Source organism: Thunnus maccoyii, chromosome 6 (assembly GCF_910596095.1).
Source record: "Thunnus maccoyii chromosome 6, fThuMac1.1, whole genome shotgun sequence".
NCBI classification, from domain to species: domain Eukaryota; kingdom Metazoa; phylum Chordata; class Actinopteri; order Scombriformes; family Scombridae; genus Thunnus; species Thunnus maccoyii.
In genome coordinates, this window is record NC_056538.1 from 18,968,710 (window position 1) to 18,987,263 (window position 18,554).

Below are 18,554 nucleotides of genomic sequence, written 5' to 3' on the forward strand. Positions count from 1 at the left end.
TGACAGGCTGTGATTCCAGTAAAGCTAATGGCTTTCTCAATTCTCCTGCTCCATCCATCAGGCCCCGAGAGCACCCCGTCATGTTTTCAATTAATGAAGAGAAAACCATAAAAAGTTAAAAGGCAGTGTGACACAGTGGACGACGGCGTGTACGAACTGTACACACAGTCAGACAAGGACACACACACACACACACACACACAATTTGTAATCACCAATATGAAATAAACACACCGACATGCAGAGTTTTGCCTTGAAAAAGCAAACTTGAGACTTAAAAAGCTCTCTTTTCTCCACGACACATACAGACAGCAAAACAATCCTATCTTTTGTTTGCTGTGGGTTTGAAGCTCGCCTGTGTCTCAACTTTACACCCCCAGCTTGTAATCATAATGTACAGTATATGCATTCTGCTGCCGGGCCTGCTTAGTTTGGTTGTAGCATGCTGGCTTTATGTAGGAGATAAAGGGAAACTTCCAATCTGCCTGGGTGAGCGATAGTAAAGCCCTCCAATTCAGGCAGGAAATTATGGAGTAAGTGGCTTGGTGGCTGATAGTCAAATGAAGCCAGGGCGGCTGGATGCCTGCTCTAATTAACCGGCTGGCAGGTTTCAGCGATATCAGGAATCGTACTGGCTAACCTGATGACAAGACCAGGGTGCACACAGGGGCGCAAACAAGCACACGTCTAGGTACATGCAGGATAATACACACACACACACATATACAACTGCAGACAAATGATTATCTCAAACTCAGCTCTCTGAGTCTAACTGTTAAATCAAACCCATTGAAAACTATTTCAAACCTATGACCTTGCAATATATTAGCGGTAAAAAATGTTACGAATGTACTCGGATTATTTCCCCTCAAGACCAAGACATTCAGCACAGGAAGATGATTTCTTACCGGATGAACATTGCACCAATTATATTCTTAATCATTGCCAATCAATTTCCAAGTAAGACCAGAAAAGGAATGGGACACAAGCATAAAGAAGCCATTCTCAAAACATCTCCGTTGCCTAATGACGGCTCGTGTCTGAAGATCAGCAATCTAACAATCACATCATCCGACGCTTTACTGAATTAATTTTAAATGATTGACAGCCCTTTATATGCATATCACTAATCTCTGTAATTCTCCATTACCTTATTTGGGGGGGGGGGGGGGGGGGACTTTTTTCACCTGCACAATCAACTGAGAAACAAACTACATTTTGTTGTGTATGGTGTGTAGAATTCACATTAAAACTGATGTGTGTTTATGGATCTAGGGAGGGGATTTAGGGAGCGTATACAGTTACAATACTGGGAGAAATGAAGACTATAAAAACTGTTGGAAAAGGCGTATATTGGCCAGCAAGGAAGAGATTTATGCCTCTTCTTGTGTTTAATTTGCTGGTCTAAATCACTAGTGATGTGAAAGTAAGCTAAAAAATAAATGTCACGGTGACCAGAGTGCCTGCTGGGAAATGTTCAACATGACTGCCATATTCCTGAAGTCTGCTGGCAGAGTTTACTCCACATAGGCATATAAAACATTTATCTCTGCAACTGGTTTCACTGAAACTAATCAGGAGAAATACTTACAGAGGAGACTCAGTATACTGTAAGGACATCATTTACTGAAAGGGAATATTTCAGGATTTCTCTTAAATTCACCCCACTTCCACAGATATGTTTCATATTCTCATTACTAGAGCATGTGTGTATGTGCATGTACAGTATGAGTGCATGTTTGATTCACTGCTATGGGAGTTCACACCTTACCCTCTAGGCCCTTCTATTTCCTGACCAGTAATAAGTTTAACAGATGAAAATTTAAAGGCGGAAAAAGAGAAGTCAAGAATGACTTGATAGAAATCACATAAACGTCTTACGCTGTGCCTGCACGCCTCTTCACTTTAACCAAACAGAACTGAAGGTGAGAGAGCTACTGGAGGATAGATGAAGACAGCGTAATCATGCGTGGGAGTGAGATATAACCAATGCTTGTCAATCATCATCAAGCGCCCTTCTTGAGCGGTTTGACTTTCCTCATCATTTAGGATAAGTACAGCTCCAACTCGACACATTTGAGGTTTTTCGATTTTGATGTAGTTATTTTTCACTTTGCGTGTGCATGTTGAATGTGACACATACAGATGGTGACAAATTAAAGGAAAAACCTGAATAAATCTGTGGAGAAACCTAACGAATGCAGATGCTTCCACACACGTGCACTGCATGGTACAATCAAGCAACTAACATCCAATCATGCTCTGTGGCATGTATAACAATGCTGAGCAGGACCAGTTGATTCTGATTTTGTATCAAGATGGCAAGTGGAAAAGATCTAAGTGACTTTGAAAGAGGGTTCATTGTTGGGGCACGGATGGCAGGAGCTTCAGTCACAAAGACTGCTCAATTGGCTGGTGTTTCAATAGGAACAGTTACTAAAGTTACATCTGCATTTAGATCTATGGGAAAGACGTCAGTAAATAGGGTCAGAAATTATGGTCGACACATTTGATGACTGTGATGCTTGTGCATTAGTATGATATGTAAGGAAAAACAGAAGAGCAACTCTTCCTCAGGTGACTGAGACGTCAATGCAGGACGTGATCAGACTGTCAGCAAGAACAGTCAGTCGACAATTACATAGAGAGAGATATTATAATAGGGTTGCAGTGCATAAACCCCTCATTAGAAAGATGAATGCATATTTGAGAGTTCAGTGGTGCAAAAACCATAGACACTGGTGTACAGAGATGTGGAAAAAAGTGATATGGTCAGATGAATCATCCTTCACCATATTTTCGACGAGTGGGCGAGTGCATGTGTGGCGTACACCAAGAGAACAGCACAGGCCTGAATGTTTGACCCCTACAGTGAGGGGATCCCGTGGCTCTGTTATGCTTTGGGGGGCATTTTGCTGGCATGGTTTGGGTCCAATGTCCCCTTAGAGGGAAGGGTCACTGCAAATCAATTCAAAGTTGTTCTGAGTGATCACCTTTATCCTATGATGAAACATTTCTATCCTGATGGAAGTGGTCCCTTCCAGGAAGACAATGCCCCCTTACATAGGGCACAAAGGGTCACTGAATGGTTTGATGAGTTTGAAATCGATGTGAATCATATGCTATGGCCTTCACAGTCACCGGATCTCAACCCAATTGAACATCTATGTTAGATTTTAGACTGACGTATTAGACAGCGCTCTCCACCACCATCATCAAAACAGCAAATGAAAGAATATCTTTTGGAAGAATGTTGTTCATCCCTCCAGTAGAGTTCAGAGACGTGTAGAATCAATGCAAAGGTTCATTGAAGCTGTTCTGGCAGCACATTGTGGCCCAACACCTTACTAAGACTCTTTATGTAGCCTAGGTTTTTCCTTTAATTTGTCACCCGTCTGTTCCTTACTCTGTCTCACTAACGCACACGCATTTTCACTGCAATGTTTTTCAGAGAGTAGAAAAGGAGGAATGGCAGCTGAGGATAAATGCATTTTTCATTATTATAGATTCTCTCCACTTCTCCGCTGGCAGTGAGAGCAACCTCTGCTTAAACATCTCTTCTCTGCCCATCGGCGCTTCCCCACGTTTTGGACGCCGGCCAAGCAAAAAAGTAATTTAAACATTACAGGAAATTAAATCTCACATTTCCAATTTTTACCCTGAAGTTTAAGTACAATGAAAATGTCACCCATGAATTATGGAATCAAGCTGAATTTCTCCTCCAAACTTTAAACTGTAAATGTAAACGTCCTTGACAACAAGGTGGGCACTTAGAGCCTCCCTCCCCACTGATGCGGTGCTACAGCCAATCAGAAGCAGATAAAGAAGAAGAGTGGATGATGCCATTTTGCTGTGCCTGTGTTTCTCTGCTTGAAAAATGAAAAAAGATTAGATGAGAGTGATAAGCACTAATCATTATCTGCTGCATTTTACATATGATTTGTATTTTTCCTTAAACTTATTGTTTAACATTCTGGGCAAACTGTTAAATCTCTTGCATTGTCTGTTTAACATCATTTATCACAGCATCTAATGTTATATCTTATATTAAGACATTATAAGAGTCTTCAGTTTTCAGAGTTATCCCAAGATCACCTGTTAAAACACGCCTTTGTGATATTTCATTCTCTAAGCACAGCGTTACTGCAAAGATAATACATCTACTTGATATGTCTCACACCCAGACCAAATTATATTTACTGCTAAATCACATTTCTGATGGCGCCGCGTTATTAGAAAATTGCATGTTGTGCGTTTGATTTATGTTCCAGCATGTCTAGAAGAAGAAGAAGAAGGAAAAAAAAAAAAAAAGAAACACCCACCCTCCCACGCTTGCAGGTGAGATGAGTCCCTGCAGATTGCTGTTAGTGTCATCCTCCGGGCTAAGTGTTGTATATTAAAGAGACATCGCAGTGGATTGTCACCCTGAAGCCCCACCACCTAGCAATGGGCCATCTTTAATTATGGTCCGACAGAGGTGAATGCATCAGAAAAGGCCTGACAGAGCGGCCAGTGTGTAGATTATTTTAATTTGCGCCCCGCCCCTAGGTGAGCGATGCGGCCGGCCTTGACCCTCCTCTGACTGCATGGATTAATGCCTGGTAATGACTGCTGAGGCTATCATTGCGGCGGGCATCATTAATTATCCTTATTGATTGTTGCTCTCAGAGATAAAGCGTTCTGCTGACTGGAAAATACCCTCCACGCGCAAGGTCAAGGTAAAAAAAAAAAAAAAAAAGGAGGAACTTAGATAACCGCATACAGGGCCACCACACCTACAATTGAAAATAAATATGGCCGACACCCACTGCACCCCATAGCACTGATGTCTTACCCTCTCTGTCCTGTCCTTCACTCGTGTCCCCCTATCTCCTCCCCTTTCTCTCAATCTGCCACCCTGTCATTTTCCCCCAATAAGGAGCGTAAGAGAGTCCAACAGGAAATTATAGCAGTCTAGATTAGGTGTACACTTTGTGAAGGGAACATAGAGTGTGTGATATGACAGAAAAACTAGTGAGGAATGAGGGGAGTGTAAGTGAAGGGATATGGTGAAAGAGAAAGGAAACTGCTGGAGGACAGCAGGAAAGAAGCGACGGGGAGCAGAGTGAGACAGTAGTGAGGTAGGCTGGCAGGCAGCTGTAGTGCTCAGGCAGATTAAGTTTCTGTGGCTGCCATAATGGAGGAGACAGCAGGAAGTCGGGGTTTTATATTTACACTACTCTACATCACCCTGCCCTCACATACACGGAAAAAGGCACATACACACCCTTGTTACCAATATTCAACTCTCCATACCAGTGCAGTCTTGTGCGGTAAGAAATCACCCAAACCCTAATGTGTCATTTCACAGCAGGGGAATGGGCCTACTGTCTTCATGAGATGCCTAGTCTGTGTATCCAAGTGTCTGTGTTTGTGTCTTCTATCCCTGGCTCAAACAGGCTGATCCGGCAGACGAGAAGTGAGTGTGACAGAAATGTATTCTCTTTTCAAACGCTGGTTGGAGAGGCTACCGTAGCACCTCTCTCATCCTCTCTCTTCTCTGCCTTCTCCAAGCCTGTGATTGGCATGTCTTCATATGTGGATCCTGTTCTTCCTGCAACTCGCTCCTTTGTACGATTAGCCAGTGTCACACAACAAATAAGTAAAATTAAATCCATCCCACAGTGTGGGACGGGGAGAGAGGGACTAAAGAGGCAGAATATGCAGACACTAAATCATCAAGGAACAGGGTTCATGTTTCACATTCATGTCTCTAAAATTGATATGAAAGATACATTTAGGTACGCGCTGTTGGTTTTGGTGGTCTTGAGCCATAAATGCACTTTGTCTGGGTTTCATGAGGCAATACAGACGCAGACGGTGGAGGTAGAGCAAGATGAAGGAGTAGTCTGTCTTTTTTTGTTAGTACCTGTTTGAAGTGTATCAGAAGGAGCTTACCAAGGTCTGGAAATTCATTACTGGACAGGAGCTTTGAAAGAGGTCTGTTGGATGTGTATGGGTTTCTGTGTGTGTGTGTGTGTGTGTGTGTGTGTGTGTGTGTGTGTGTGTGTGTGTGTGTGTGTGTGCAAGCCTGCAGCCCATTGTATTCAGAGTGGAATTGCTAAGCAGTTGCCTGAGGCCAAGAGAAGGCAGCAATGGCCAGGTATGGCTAGTCATTACTGCAGGGCATCAGACTCCATCAGACTCTCTGGAGAAAAGATCATACAGACTGTACACACCCATATAGGTAGTGTGTGTCTATTTGGATGTGCGCGTGCATTTGTGTGACAGAAGACAGACAAGGAATCGGTGTCTACACTGTAAAGCATATAAGATCCAGAGCATTTGAACTTGGACTGTGATCTTATTCGGAGTTAAAATGAGTGGTTTGATCGGGATCAGATGACTCTGCCGTGTGTGTGTGTGTGTGTATGTATGCAAGCATACGAAACACAAGCAGAAAGAAAACCGAGAAAGAGAAGTCAGACTGTGTTGTTGTACAACTGTCGGCAAATCAATACATGACCACAACACTGACAGGAAAACCCAATCAGAGGCCAAAGGCTGGAGGTACGGCTTCGACTCTTACATACACACACGTTTACACCGAGAGCTACAGTAAACTGCGTTGTTATGTTTCTTCCCCTGTTCTCTTCTAGATTTGATCACACATTAGATTACAGATTAAAGTGCCTTTAGTTTTCATCAGGAGCAGAGATCCTCGGGGCGGACGGACAGACTCTCCTCCAGGACAAAGATCGGTGAGACGGCGCTCGACAGCAACAAGAGTCCCAGGATGCATCAATCATCAAGGTTGGCCCAGGAGAGGAAGTCACCGTCTACGGTATTGTTACATGCAATCTAACTATGTTACAATGGCTGTGACAAGTAAGAATCTTGCATTACATATATGTATATGAAACTGGCCTCAGATACTACTTTGTAATGTAATTCCACATTCTACATGCAAAAAGATATGAAATTCTTTACAGCATATAGTGACAAAACAATCATAATACACCTATCTGTATAAGTGCAGTGTTTAAAACAAATCTGACCGATAAAATGTTTCGGATTCACATGTAGGTGGATGGGTTATGTGAGCACACACACGTATGATAAACACACACACACATGCAAAACAATTTGAGGGGTGTAGGGGGGCTGGGGTGTCGCAGCATGATGCCCATCTATCTTTCTGACATCTCCTAACCCAATCCCACTGGGGCTAACTGAATTCAATCCTCAACATTAGATAAGCACATACCCCTCCCCTCTACACGTGTGTGTGTGTGTGTGTGTGTGTGTGTGTGTGTGTGTGTGTGTGTCTATGAACATATCACACACATAGCAGGTTTTAGATTGTTTCTACAGTCAAGTGTTGGTGTGCAGGTCACATAGCAAGATGGGGAACGAGGTAGAAATCAAGAGAAAAAAGCAAACAGGCCCCACAGACAAAGAGAGACCCTGGCAGAGACAGAGGGAGAGAAAGAGGTTTGACGTTGCTTGTCCTGCGGGAGTCCATCCTCTGTTTCTTCCCTCACCCTTTCTCCCCCCCCCTCTGTCTCCCTCGCCCTCTACCCCCTGCCTTGCACACCACTCCCTCCGGTTCTCCCCTCTCGGCAGCTCTCCGCTGATTGTTTGGGCTTCTTGGTGCCTATCAGGCCCATCGCTCTATGTTTCCATCAAACACAGCATTTATCTTATCATTGCCTTGACAACTGCCTATTAGTCCAAAAGAGTCTGCAGGCTCTGTGTTCCCATGGCGATGACATGGTGACATTGCCGGGCACCTCTGAACCGCCTGCTGAGATAGTGGACCCTTTTCCTCTCCTCCTCTCACCCTGCTCTTCCCTCTGCCTTCCTCTTTGTCCATCCCTTTGCCTCCCGTTTGCTCCTCCTTTGGCAGCAGCCCACCCTCCCCGCAGCTTACAACTGTTTGAGGGTGAGCGCACGAATGTGTGTGTGTGTGTGCAACATGCACTTTTATGCATGAAAGATGGGGAATTCTCTTGCTCAGCGTATCTGCCTGCCTATGTGTCTATTTCCCAGTCTGTACGTGTAATGTGTTGCTTATTGTCACCAAAGAGGGGGGAACAGAGGTAGAAATTTGCTTGTGTTTTGTGTTGTTTGTCTGTGTTTCAGGTGGCATATGACCTCATTAGTGAGGGTCTGGAGATGGCAAAACATGTGACTGAGATTTTTATCGACGCTCTATCTACTGGAAAAGACGATCCCATGAAGATCAAATAAAAACCAACAGAAATTACAAATTCTAGCAAGAAGGCAAGCAGATTCTGTGCTTTAAATTGGACAGACCAAGCGGCCCAACAGCTGTATAACCCGGTCCTGGTAACCCTGATGCTATTCATCTCTGTGGTAGCATGTGTAACTACCAGGACACACAAGTTCAACAACAACAACCACAGCGGTCTGAATAGGAGGCCTGCTGTGTACAACGTTGTGGGGGGTATACAGAGGAAAAAAAGAGAACACTATTATTTTTAGCAAAAAACAGAAAAGACTGAGGAAGGACCTCAAGCTCCAGACTTAATCAAGCTTCTTATTGCCTGCCAGTATTGTTTTAGGTTTAGTGGTGATCAGATACTAACCTGGCAAGTATTTTCATGTTGAGCACAGACACAGATGGGTAATGAGAAGGAGCAATATAAATGACAGTGCTGGAACATTGTGCTGACTAAATCCTGTTTCCTCACTCCTCTTTACTCTCTTCCTCTTGTTCTACTACTCAGCTGCTAGGTGTGTTTTTATGGATGGTTTGCAGCAATTTATGGGGTCAACATGCAGACTGGGTCATCTTGTCTGCGGCTATTTGTACACGCTCACACTCGGTCTCTTGCGGAAATGATTCAAATCGCATGTTGTAATCTGGCGTTTTACTTTGTGCTTTTTAAAAGTAAAGGAGGGACGGGGACACACACACATACACACTTGTGCAAACGCTTTAATTTTACCTCTTATCAGCATGTTATCCTGTGGTCGGTGATTCAGTCCATAAGCTGTGATCTGTGCTCTGTCTCTGTCCTCTCTCTTGCTGGATCTGGATGAGAGAGGATGGGGTCTCCGAGGGCAGCTCACAGGGGCCCAGCTCTAATAATAGAGTGTAAATCTCAGTCATTACTGCTCTGACAGGACACTGTGTCATCATTGTCTGGCGCACAACTCTACTCGAGTGAAGAGGCTTTGAGTTAACTACTGTTTTTATTGTGGGCAGCCCAGAATCTCGTGTAGTTTGGTAAATGACAGAGTGTGAGGGGAGTTATGAGCGCAGCACAGTCACCACAAAATGTTTGATTCAAGCTGCAACAACAGATGATTTGATACTGGACTTTGGCCTGCTGCCTAATGATCCACGCAACTATCATGAGACCCAAAAACCTTAGCACTCTCGAGGATTTTCTTGAATACAAATGTCAAACAGAATTATCCCAAAAAATGTTGAAAATTACTGTTGCTACACGAGTACTTTAGAAGACCCCTTTCCGCTGTTAAAACAGCACAACAGTGGGACTGACATTCTGTATCCTGTTAAGCAGGAAATCATCATTGGTCTCAATAACGGCGGGCCATAAAATCGCATTTCAGCATCCATCGATTTTTATTTCATAGTAAATGGCAAGTAACAAACCGCGGGGCTGCTGAGCAGTGCAGTGTAAATGCGCCTCTGATAAACAGTTAAAGAAGTTCATCCACTCTGCTGAACTGCAGCTTGGCGGCAGAAAAATCAACACTAATCTGATGAGAGGCAGCAAAACAAATTCTACTGTTGTGCTCTCAACACAGAACTCAAGGGAGAGGAGAGGAGAGGAGAGGAGAGGAGAGGAGAGGGGAGAAGAGAAGAGAGGAAAGGACAGGAGAAGGGAGCAGAGATCAAAACAAGTGTGTGGAAAGAGATACAATGGATACGATGCATAGTAAGAAGTGGGGAGGAAAGAACACATAAAAAAATATAATGAATTTCTAGATTATTCTGTCAAATTGCATGGTTTGCCATTCTCCTTTTAAACACTTCTAATGCTTAAACAACTAATATATACCAGTGGATCTGCATGTTTTAACCAAATTGCTGCAAATCACACACACATTACTGATGATCTATGTCCAAAACATGTCATGCTTTTACATTGATTTCCTGACTTAAGGGGAGCCATTGGTTTCCATTTATTTCAGTCCGACAAAAATCGACTTGAAGACTTGAAAATGGCTTGAATCATTCACAACCTACACTCAACAACTTCTTTTGGTCATAGTTATGATAGCAGGGAATGTCTTGAAAGGCTTTCCAAAACGTTACTGTAGTTTATGAATGCATTGCTTTCCTGCAGCAACATTGAATCTTGCGTCATGTAACTTTGACAAACAATAAACGCAAGTACTGTTTATTCATTATAATGGATTACCTATCTTAAGTGCATTTCAGGTCTTCAGGAGTGCAAGGTAGGAAATGAACCTACATTAATTTGGCTGGCTTTTTAAATTATATGGCAACAAATGCTGCAGTAATAGGTCAAAACATGAGTTTAAACACGCAAAAAAATCTTGCATGGTATTTTAACTCATTTCCTCAGCCCCCTTTACCCCCCCCCCTTCTCTACCTCTTTTTCCCCTCTCTGTTTTCTTTTCTCTAGTCTCTCTCTCTGTTCTTTTCAGAGGAAAATGCCAGATCAACAGAAACGTCACATCCAGGATAAGGGGCTTACTTTTGTATCTTATAATTGAAGTGCCTTCCTACCTTAGTGTCTGACAGCTCCTTTTGACAAGTGATGTGTTTTTTGAAAGTGAATCAGCTTTCTTTGGCTCCGAGTGCTATAGACAGCAGAGATCAGTGAGGGTCAAACTGAATGCTGGTCTCTACACTGAGTTACTGCTGCCTCCTGCCATCACAAAGCTTGTCATTCATCTTATCGTTAATCTGGCCTTCTTCTTTCAGCCGATACATTCTTACTGTGTGTTTTCTTCCAAAGTCAGACATGCAGACCAACAATTTGTTCAAACAAGAGATTGTCCTCATCAGAAAAATAATTACAGCATTAGTAATTTGTTCAAATGCTTAAAGCTGAATATTATATATATATACACACACACACACACACACACACACATTATATACGCATACATATATATTAACAATGCATCAAATGATTATGCATAATGGAAAAGGGGTCATTGTAGTAAAGAACCAACAGAGAATTATTATGTAACAACTTTATAAGGTGATCATATGTCAATGCTGTTTACAACTTGTTTTGCCACCGCCAAGTAGCCAAAAAATCAATTACTGTTTTAAAATAACCTATCATTGTGTTTTCATGGTAAGTGACATCTTGTGGTTGTGTAAATGTCCTCTTTTAGAAGCGAGGGCGGAAGAGGTGTGATTTTGTTTTACCACTATAAACCCTGTTGATGGGAAGGTGTGGGTGGAAAGTTGGGTCAACAACGCATGTGATGTTGTCACCAGAGGCCAAAGTTTGCATTCTCACTCCTACCAAACTTTAGCCAAAAAATACATAAATTACTTTTTTGGAACAGTCTTATGTGTTGCTGTGGAAGGAGATTGTCCTCCCAAGAAAAAAACGACACAATAGGTTCTAATGTCAGTTGCCCAAAAGTGATATATAGTTACATTTTAAGACAGCTGCCATCTAGTGGCCATAGTAATTATGATCCAGAGCTGCGGTTCACATATAAATATTGACAATTTTCCTCATTTGGTGGAGGAGGGGTGGTGGGAGGCTATAACCCAACAGTGGACAGTGGACCCACAGGAGACTGTTGTTCATTTCCCGTTTCCAACCGTGAGTGTCACATTTCCAACCACGAGTCCAGACAGTTTTTAAAAAAACTTAACTATGATTGTCTCCTAACCTTTTAATGTCTTTCAATAATGTGGGAAAAGATGCCAGAGTTTTGACACTATTAGTAATACTGTTACTCCTGCATCACCTGCTGCTCTGATTTTTTCAAGTGAGAAATGTAACACATTTCTTTGTTTCTTTGTAGGCAAGATAAATGACATCAGATGAAACATTCCCCCCCCCCGAAATCTCATGCTCCTCTTGGCCTACAATCCCAGAGATCTATTCTCCAATAATACTCCAAGATCTTAATAACTTAACTGTACTTAACTGTATGAAAACTTCCTCTTGCCCTGCTGTCTGCTGTGCTGTCCAAAATCAACAACTCTCTGTTATCTGGCCGTGTCCCTGATCAATTCAAACAAGCTGTTACTCAACCAGTTCTGAAGAAAATCAAAGCTTGAGCCTTCTCTACCCCAAAATTACAGGCCCATCTCCAAGTTGCCTTTTGTAGCCAAAATTTTAGAAAAAGTGGCTGCTAAGCAGCTCACAACTGCAATAGATGAGCATAATATCTTTGATAAGTTTCAGTCTGGCTTCCGCCGGTTGCACTCAACATAAAGAGCTCTTCTCAGAGTCTCGATTGATATTTTGATGCATGGTGATGCAGCAGAATGTTTGGTGGTGATGCTGTTGGATCTCAGCCCAACTTTTGATAATGTGGACCACCACATCTTGGTTGAGAGACTTGGACAGTGGATGGGTATCTCTGGGTCAGCCCTGCAGTGGTTCTCCTCCTACCTCTCTGATAGGAGTTTTGCAGTTTCTGTTGGTAACTTTGCCTCCTCATCTGAAACTTTGTATTGTGGTGTGCCCCATGGTTCAGTCCTTGGTCCTATTCTGTTTGCCTTGTATATGCTTCCCCTTAGACAGATAATAAGGCACTTTAAAGGTATCTCCTATCACTGCTATACAGATGATATTCCATTATATGTCTCATTTAGACCTCAAAACATAGCTAAATTGTCAGTTTTAAATAACTGCCTAAATGGTATAAAAAACTTGATGGCAGATAATTTCTTACAGCTAAATGCAGACAAAACAGAAATCCTTCTCTCAGTATCTAAGGTCCTCAGCTCAGAGTCTATTGGTTGTTCCTCAATCTAGGCTTAAAACTACAGGAGACTGTGCTTTTGAGGTTGCTAAACTTTGTAACAAACTCTCTCCCTTTGGACTTCAGATATGTGGACTCTGTGGACACATTTAAAAAGCAGCTCAAGACCCATGTGTTTAAACTTGGCTTTATGTAATTTTTCTATTTAATTCTGTTTTTATTGACTTTTATGTCTCTATCTATATTTATGCTTTATTTCTTCTGTAAAGTATTTTGTGACATCTCTGCTCTCAAAAGGTGCTATATATATAAAGTTTCTTGCTTAATCACTTACTTAACCCCTTGGTTATTATTAGAGCCATGGCAACGTTCACCTAACTTTAAGGTAGTAGTAACTTTTACCCACACCATGTTTCTCTAACCTTAAACAAATATTTTATCCAAAACCATTATTTTTCCCTAAACCTAACCAAGTGGTTTTTGTGCCTAAACCTAACCAGATCTTAACTATAGCACTGTCACATCATTATTTTTCACAGACAAATGATGTTGTCCTGCCAGTCACTGCCAATAGGGGTGCCAGATTAGAAAATGCCCCTATGTGTCATTCTGGAGTGCATAGCCAAACAACGTTGGTCGTTTAATTTGGAGGACTTTTGTTGTGTGGAAGGCACTCATAAACAACATTTTGATATTTAGGTATGTGGACATACTGCAATTAAAATGTATTCACTTACACAACAGCAGTTGAGATCAGTGTTGGCTTTAACCCTTTAGCTGCCCTGGGATTAAAAAAACACAGTACTGTGATGGTAATGGATGGTATTTTCAGTTTCAACATGTCAAACATGAGCGAGTGAATTTTTTTAAATTTGAGATCATGATGTCTCAGGGATGGATTCTTCTTTAGTAAATGTTTCATGGTTCTGGTGGTGCGGTACAAAGCTCATCCATATCCTGCAGCTTCTGTATCTATAATCCCATCTTTGTCTGTACTGTTTAGCATCGCTTCATCAGCAAGCAGTGAGTGAACCTTCAATTATATCTTTGACCAACACACACAGCCAGTCCTCATCACTGGAACCAAGCCACATCCACATGGAATGGAAATATGGTAGGAATCAAGTCTTTTTGTCTGGAAATTTTCCTGAATTTTACTCCCTCTGCCTCTCCCTGGCGTCTTCCCACTTTCCCACTCCAGCTCTGTGTGTGTGTGATATTATGAAGAACAGATTTTCCAGAAAGGAAATGAAAGGGCTTGTTAGCAGAGGAGAGAGAGGGCAGAGAAAGACAGAGATCAGAGGGCCAGTGTTGAGGCTGACAACAGCCCAGTCTCCCCGCACCATCCCACCGACCCACCCAGCAGCTAGCCAGCCTTCACAGGGCTGCATAAATCCACATGCAGGTCACATTACTGCTCGCCTTCATCAATGTTTACTGGCATGTTAAAGATTGTAATAACATCGGTCAGGACAGAGATTTTTAATTTAGATGTTTTTTTTAACAAACAAACCCAGCTGTGGCGAAGGGAGAAACAGTCAGAAAAGAGACAGATGCTGGCACCGAGGAGAGAGGTGTAACCACATTTGGACTGAGATGAGAACGGGGCCTACAAGGTCATGCTATATAAACACTCTTCAAATCAGGATGCTAGACTTTTGTTATACGTACTAGGCTCAGTCAACCATTTGTGCATGTCTTCATGTTTTCAGTGGTCATTTGAGGTAAAATAATAAAAGCGGTTTGAGTCATGACAGTAAACATTCAGCTACAGCAAGAAAATATAACCCACAAAAACAACTGTGCAGAGGCAAATCAGAAATTCCTTTTCTCTTTTTTTTAACAATCGCCAACATCTCTTTTCCTCTCTCTCATTTTTTAACTTCTGGGTAAAGTCTTCAAGCTGAAACGCAGTTTGTCAGTGTATTTTCTTTGGGTAGCGGGCCATAGCCCTGCTTAACTTAGATATATTGGATTTTGATCAAATGCTTGAAAAGTGGCACAAGGACTCTGTGCTTATTTTAACTGTAATGTTGAATACACAAATCAGACGGGCCGCCGTGATGAGGCACACACACACGCGCACACACTTTTGCACATTCCCCTCTGCCCTATAGATTGTTGCTGGGCTGAAGCTTGAAGAGCCTTGCCTTGTTCAAGGTTATACACCCACTGTTCTGTTCCACTGAGCTGTGTAACCATAACAGTTTAATGACATGCTATTACAGGGCTATCACACTTACAGCATCATGTTAACACCACAACCACTGCCTCGGTCCCACACGGACAGTAGGCTATATCAGATTTAGGCCCTAATCCTACTCATTTGGCCCTTTGTTTCCTACTTTCACATGGACTTTCTTCCTTCCTTTTCCTTATTACTTTCTCATTTTTAAACTCTTCAGTGCTGGAAAGTGACTTGGAAAGTTCAAACACCGTAGGCAAGTATGATCCATGTACTTCACTCAAATATTTTTATATCTCTATTCTACTAGTATTTCACTTCTTTGGTGACTACATTTATTTGACCGTTAAAGTTACTAATTATATGATAGATTATGATTTTTAAACCTATAATAAGCATATAAAATGCAATGTATTGCTATACAATACATTAAGCTACCTGAAAGCATATAAAATTGTTACTTGCTCCACCTCAACCAGCTATAGGCTAATATTAAAATACACACCACATGCATTATTAATAGGGCTGTCAAGCGATTAAAAAATTTAATTGCGATTAATCACCTGACTTTGTGTAGTTAATCGCGATTAATCACAAATTAATCGCACGTTTTTTATCTGTTCAAAATTTACCGTAAACGGACATTTTTCAAGTGTTAATACTCTTATCAACATGGGAGTAGACAAGATATGCTTGCTTTATGCAAATGTATGCATGTTTGATGTAATGGGACAGAGTGCACAGTGAACTCAGCAGCCACACATTTCTCCGTTCTCTATTTCTCTGTTTTCAGGTTAGGCTAACTCATTGTTGCTAACTTTGGAGCTAACCCCCTTCACTTTTCCAGCACTCGGGGAAACAACATCCGTGACATTTTAGCATTTATTAGCTGTTACACTGTAGTCTGTACTGGACATTTACTGCCAGACTGACAACTTATTGCTAACCTTTTCCTCTGCTCCGCTCGCATCCACCGTCACTTTCCTGGCGCTCACTCTTTCCCACTTGCTACTCAAACATATTACGTATGTAAAAATATATAATTTTTTGGCCTGGCAGAGGTTCTTGTTGTTATAATTATAGGAGAAACACTGATTCAGTAAACGCTCAGTTAACGTTGAGTACAGTTGGACCCAGCAGTCTCCATTAGGTTGGGCAAGTTCAAAGTTGTAAAAACAATACTTTGAATACTTTGAATATTTTCCTGGAAAGCTATTGATGTAGCACTTTTCCCCTTATGAAAGTAACACAGCGATTATTTGACCAATGAGAATTTGGTCGGACAAGAGCATATTCACCAGTCGACCAGGAGACTACAGCCCTAGAAGCCATGTTGGTTCTGTTGAATGTTTGTTATCTATTCATTCTGATAATAAATAATTGTATATTTTAAACTAGGGCTGGGTGATAAAACAATCTTGATACAAGATTGCAATAACATTTATGTCGATAATGATGATTGGACATTTTTTACTCGATATGGATAGATAAAATAAACGCCAAAGTACACGCTCATTACCTACTGCGGCCGACAAGGCTACGCTAGTGCCATCATTAGCAGGGCTATGACTACATCACATCTTAAGTAATGTTAGCCGAAAAAAGCCGCTCTAACTCATGTACATGTTTCGCTTGTAGAGGACAGTGTACAGTGTGTAGAGGAGTAGTGTTGTTTCATAAAGAGAACTAGTGAATCTAGTGACGTGAACGAAGCACAAAAAATAACGTAGACAGTAAGATAAATCAAGAAGTTAGACCAGAATATATACTGTATACATATAAGAGTTGTAGAATAATGCCTGGATTATAATTCTGCAGTTTTTACTCAGATTTCCACCTCTAAAACATTTGAGAGATGTAAAACCAGTACATAATTAATATCTTAGATTTGAGATGTTTGCTGCCCTGCCAAAGGAATTTGATGTGACACAGCTTTTATTTTTATTTACATTATTTTAATAAGTTACAAGGCAAGCTAACTCGTATTGTTTTGTTAAAGTAGATAAAGCATGTTTGCAAAGTTAAATGTTTACATTAAGATGTTATTCAATATATTCTTTTTATCACAAAATATATTCTAAACCAAACCATGTTTACACAGTTAAATGTTTGCTTTATTTTATTCTATTTTTATATTATATTTATATTAATAAACTATATTCTAAAGTTTAACTAATGAACCCTCTTTATTCTTCAGGCTTCAGTCATTATCAGGATACTCTTCAAACTGGCAGCATTATCAAATTATATATTGTGATAAATATCAATATTGATCGATATGGAAACAATTATCGTGATCATATTTTTTGTCATATCGGCCAGTTCTGTTGTAAATCATAATTAACCTTCTAGTTTCTTTATAATTCTGTCCTAAAGAGAATACTTTTAAAACTGTAAATTGAGTATCATTATTATTATTATTATCAATAAATATATATTGTGATAATTATCAACATAGATCAAATAAAAAACATGGATGAATATGGTTGAAAAAAAACATATTGAGATAACATTTTTGACCATATTGTCCAGCCCTACTCACAGGTACAGCATTTAGCTTTTTAAAAATATGCTCAAATCATAACTTATGGCAAACCCAAGCTCAACAGGCAACAGATGGGCACATTGGCCAGCTAAATTTTCCATTACTTCAGTACTGATTAAAGATCAGTCCGTGGATCCCTCACAAGAAAATCACACAATGTAATTGTGTCCAACCTCACATGGGAAAAATAAAGGCTCATAAAAACATCCCCTTGTGCCATGGCATAAAAACAGAATAATACAAAATAAAACAAAGTGAGCAGGAAACAGTGGAAAGGGAGTATAAGAAAGAAAATTACTTTCGCTCTTTGGTCATCATACAGGTTGTGTATCTTTGATATGCTGGTGGCTCTTAATTCAAGTGCAGTCGTTGGATGCGATCCAAATTATTTCACGCAGACCCTCGTCCTCCACAAAGTTAATTGGCCTGCAAGCTGTAGCTACCCATTTAGCCATTGCTGTTGAAAGCTTGCTGTTTGCAGGTTTGTTCATGAGTTTCCCTCGCACACTATCAAGCGTGGTCCATTGGCAGCAATGGAATATAATATTCATAAGTATGTATCTGTTTTAATTAGTGCATAATAACCTGAAAATAAGAATCATTGTGTTCTTGTTACCTTAGAATTAGCCCTTTACATCTACATAGCGAGCAGGTCCTCTTCCATGAAGCCTGCCATGTTGCACCGCCATGTGTCTAAAGTGGCCCAGAATGGACAAACCAAACACTGGTTCTAGAGAGGGCTTTTTGCATTTTTCCCTGAGTTTTGCGGGCACCATAGGTTCTCCTACATGCTTGGGGGGAGGGGTATTCAGGTGGTTGCAATCTGCAACATCAACGCTAGATGCCACTAAATCCTACACACTGGTTCTTTAAGATTGGATGTAGTCCGGTGGTAACTCAGTTTTTATCAACAGT

At 41.1% G+C, this 18,554-nt stretch overlaps 1 protein-coding gene across 3 annotated transcripts in view; it reads right to left on the reverse strand.

Annotated features, from left to right (window-relative positions):
* The window catches only part of rsrc1 (arginine/serine-rich coiled-coil 1), a 226,724-nt gene that overhangs the window by 185,408 nt on the left and 22,762 nt on the right, over window positions 1–18,554 (reverse strand). For 2 of the 3 annotated variants that reach the window (XM_042413939.1, XM_042413937.1), the window contains exon 2: window positions 8,955–9,090. The exons of the other annotated variant lie outside the window; for it this stretch is intronic. In XM_042413939.1, the coding sequence (XP_042269873.1) occupies window positions 8,955–8,967 (13 nt within the window). In that variant the 5' untranslated portion in view covers window positions 8,968–9,090. The remainder of the gene's footprint in view (window positions 1–8,954; window positions 9,091–18,554) is intronic. 3 annotated transcript variants of the gene reach the window in all.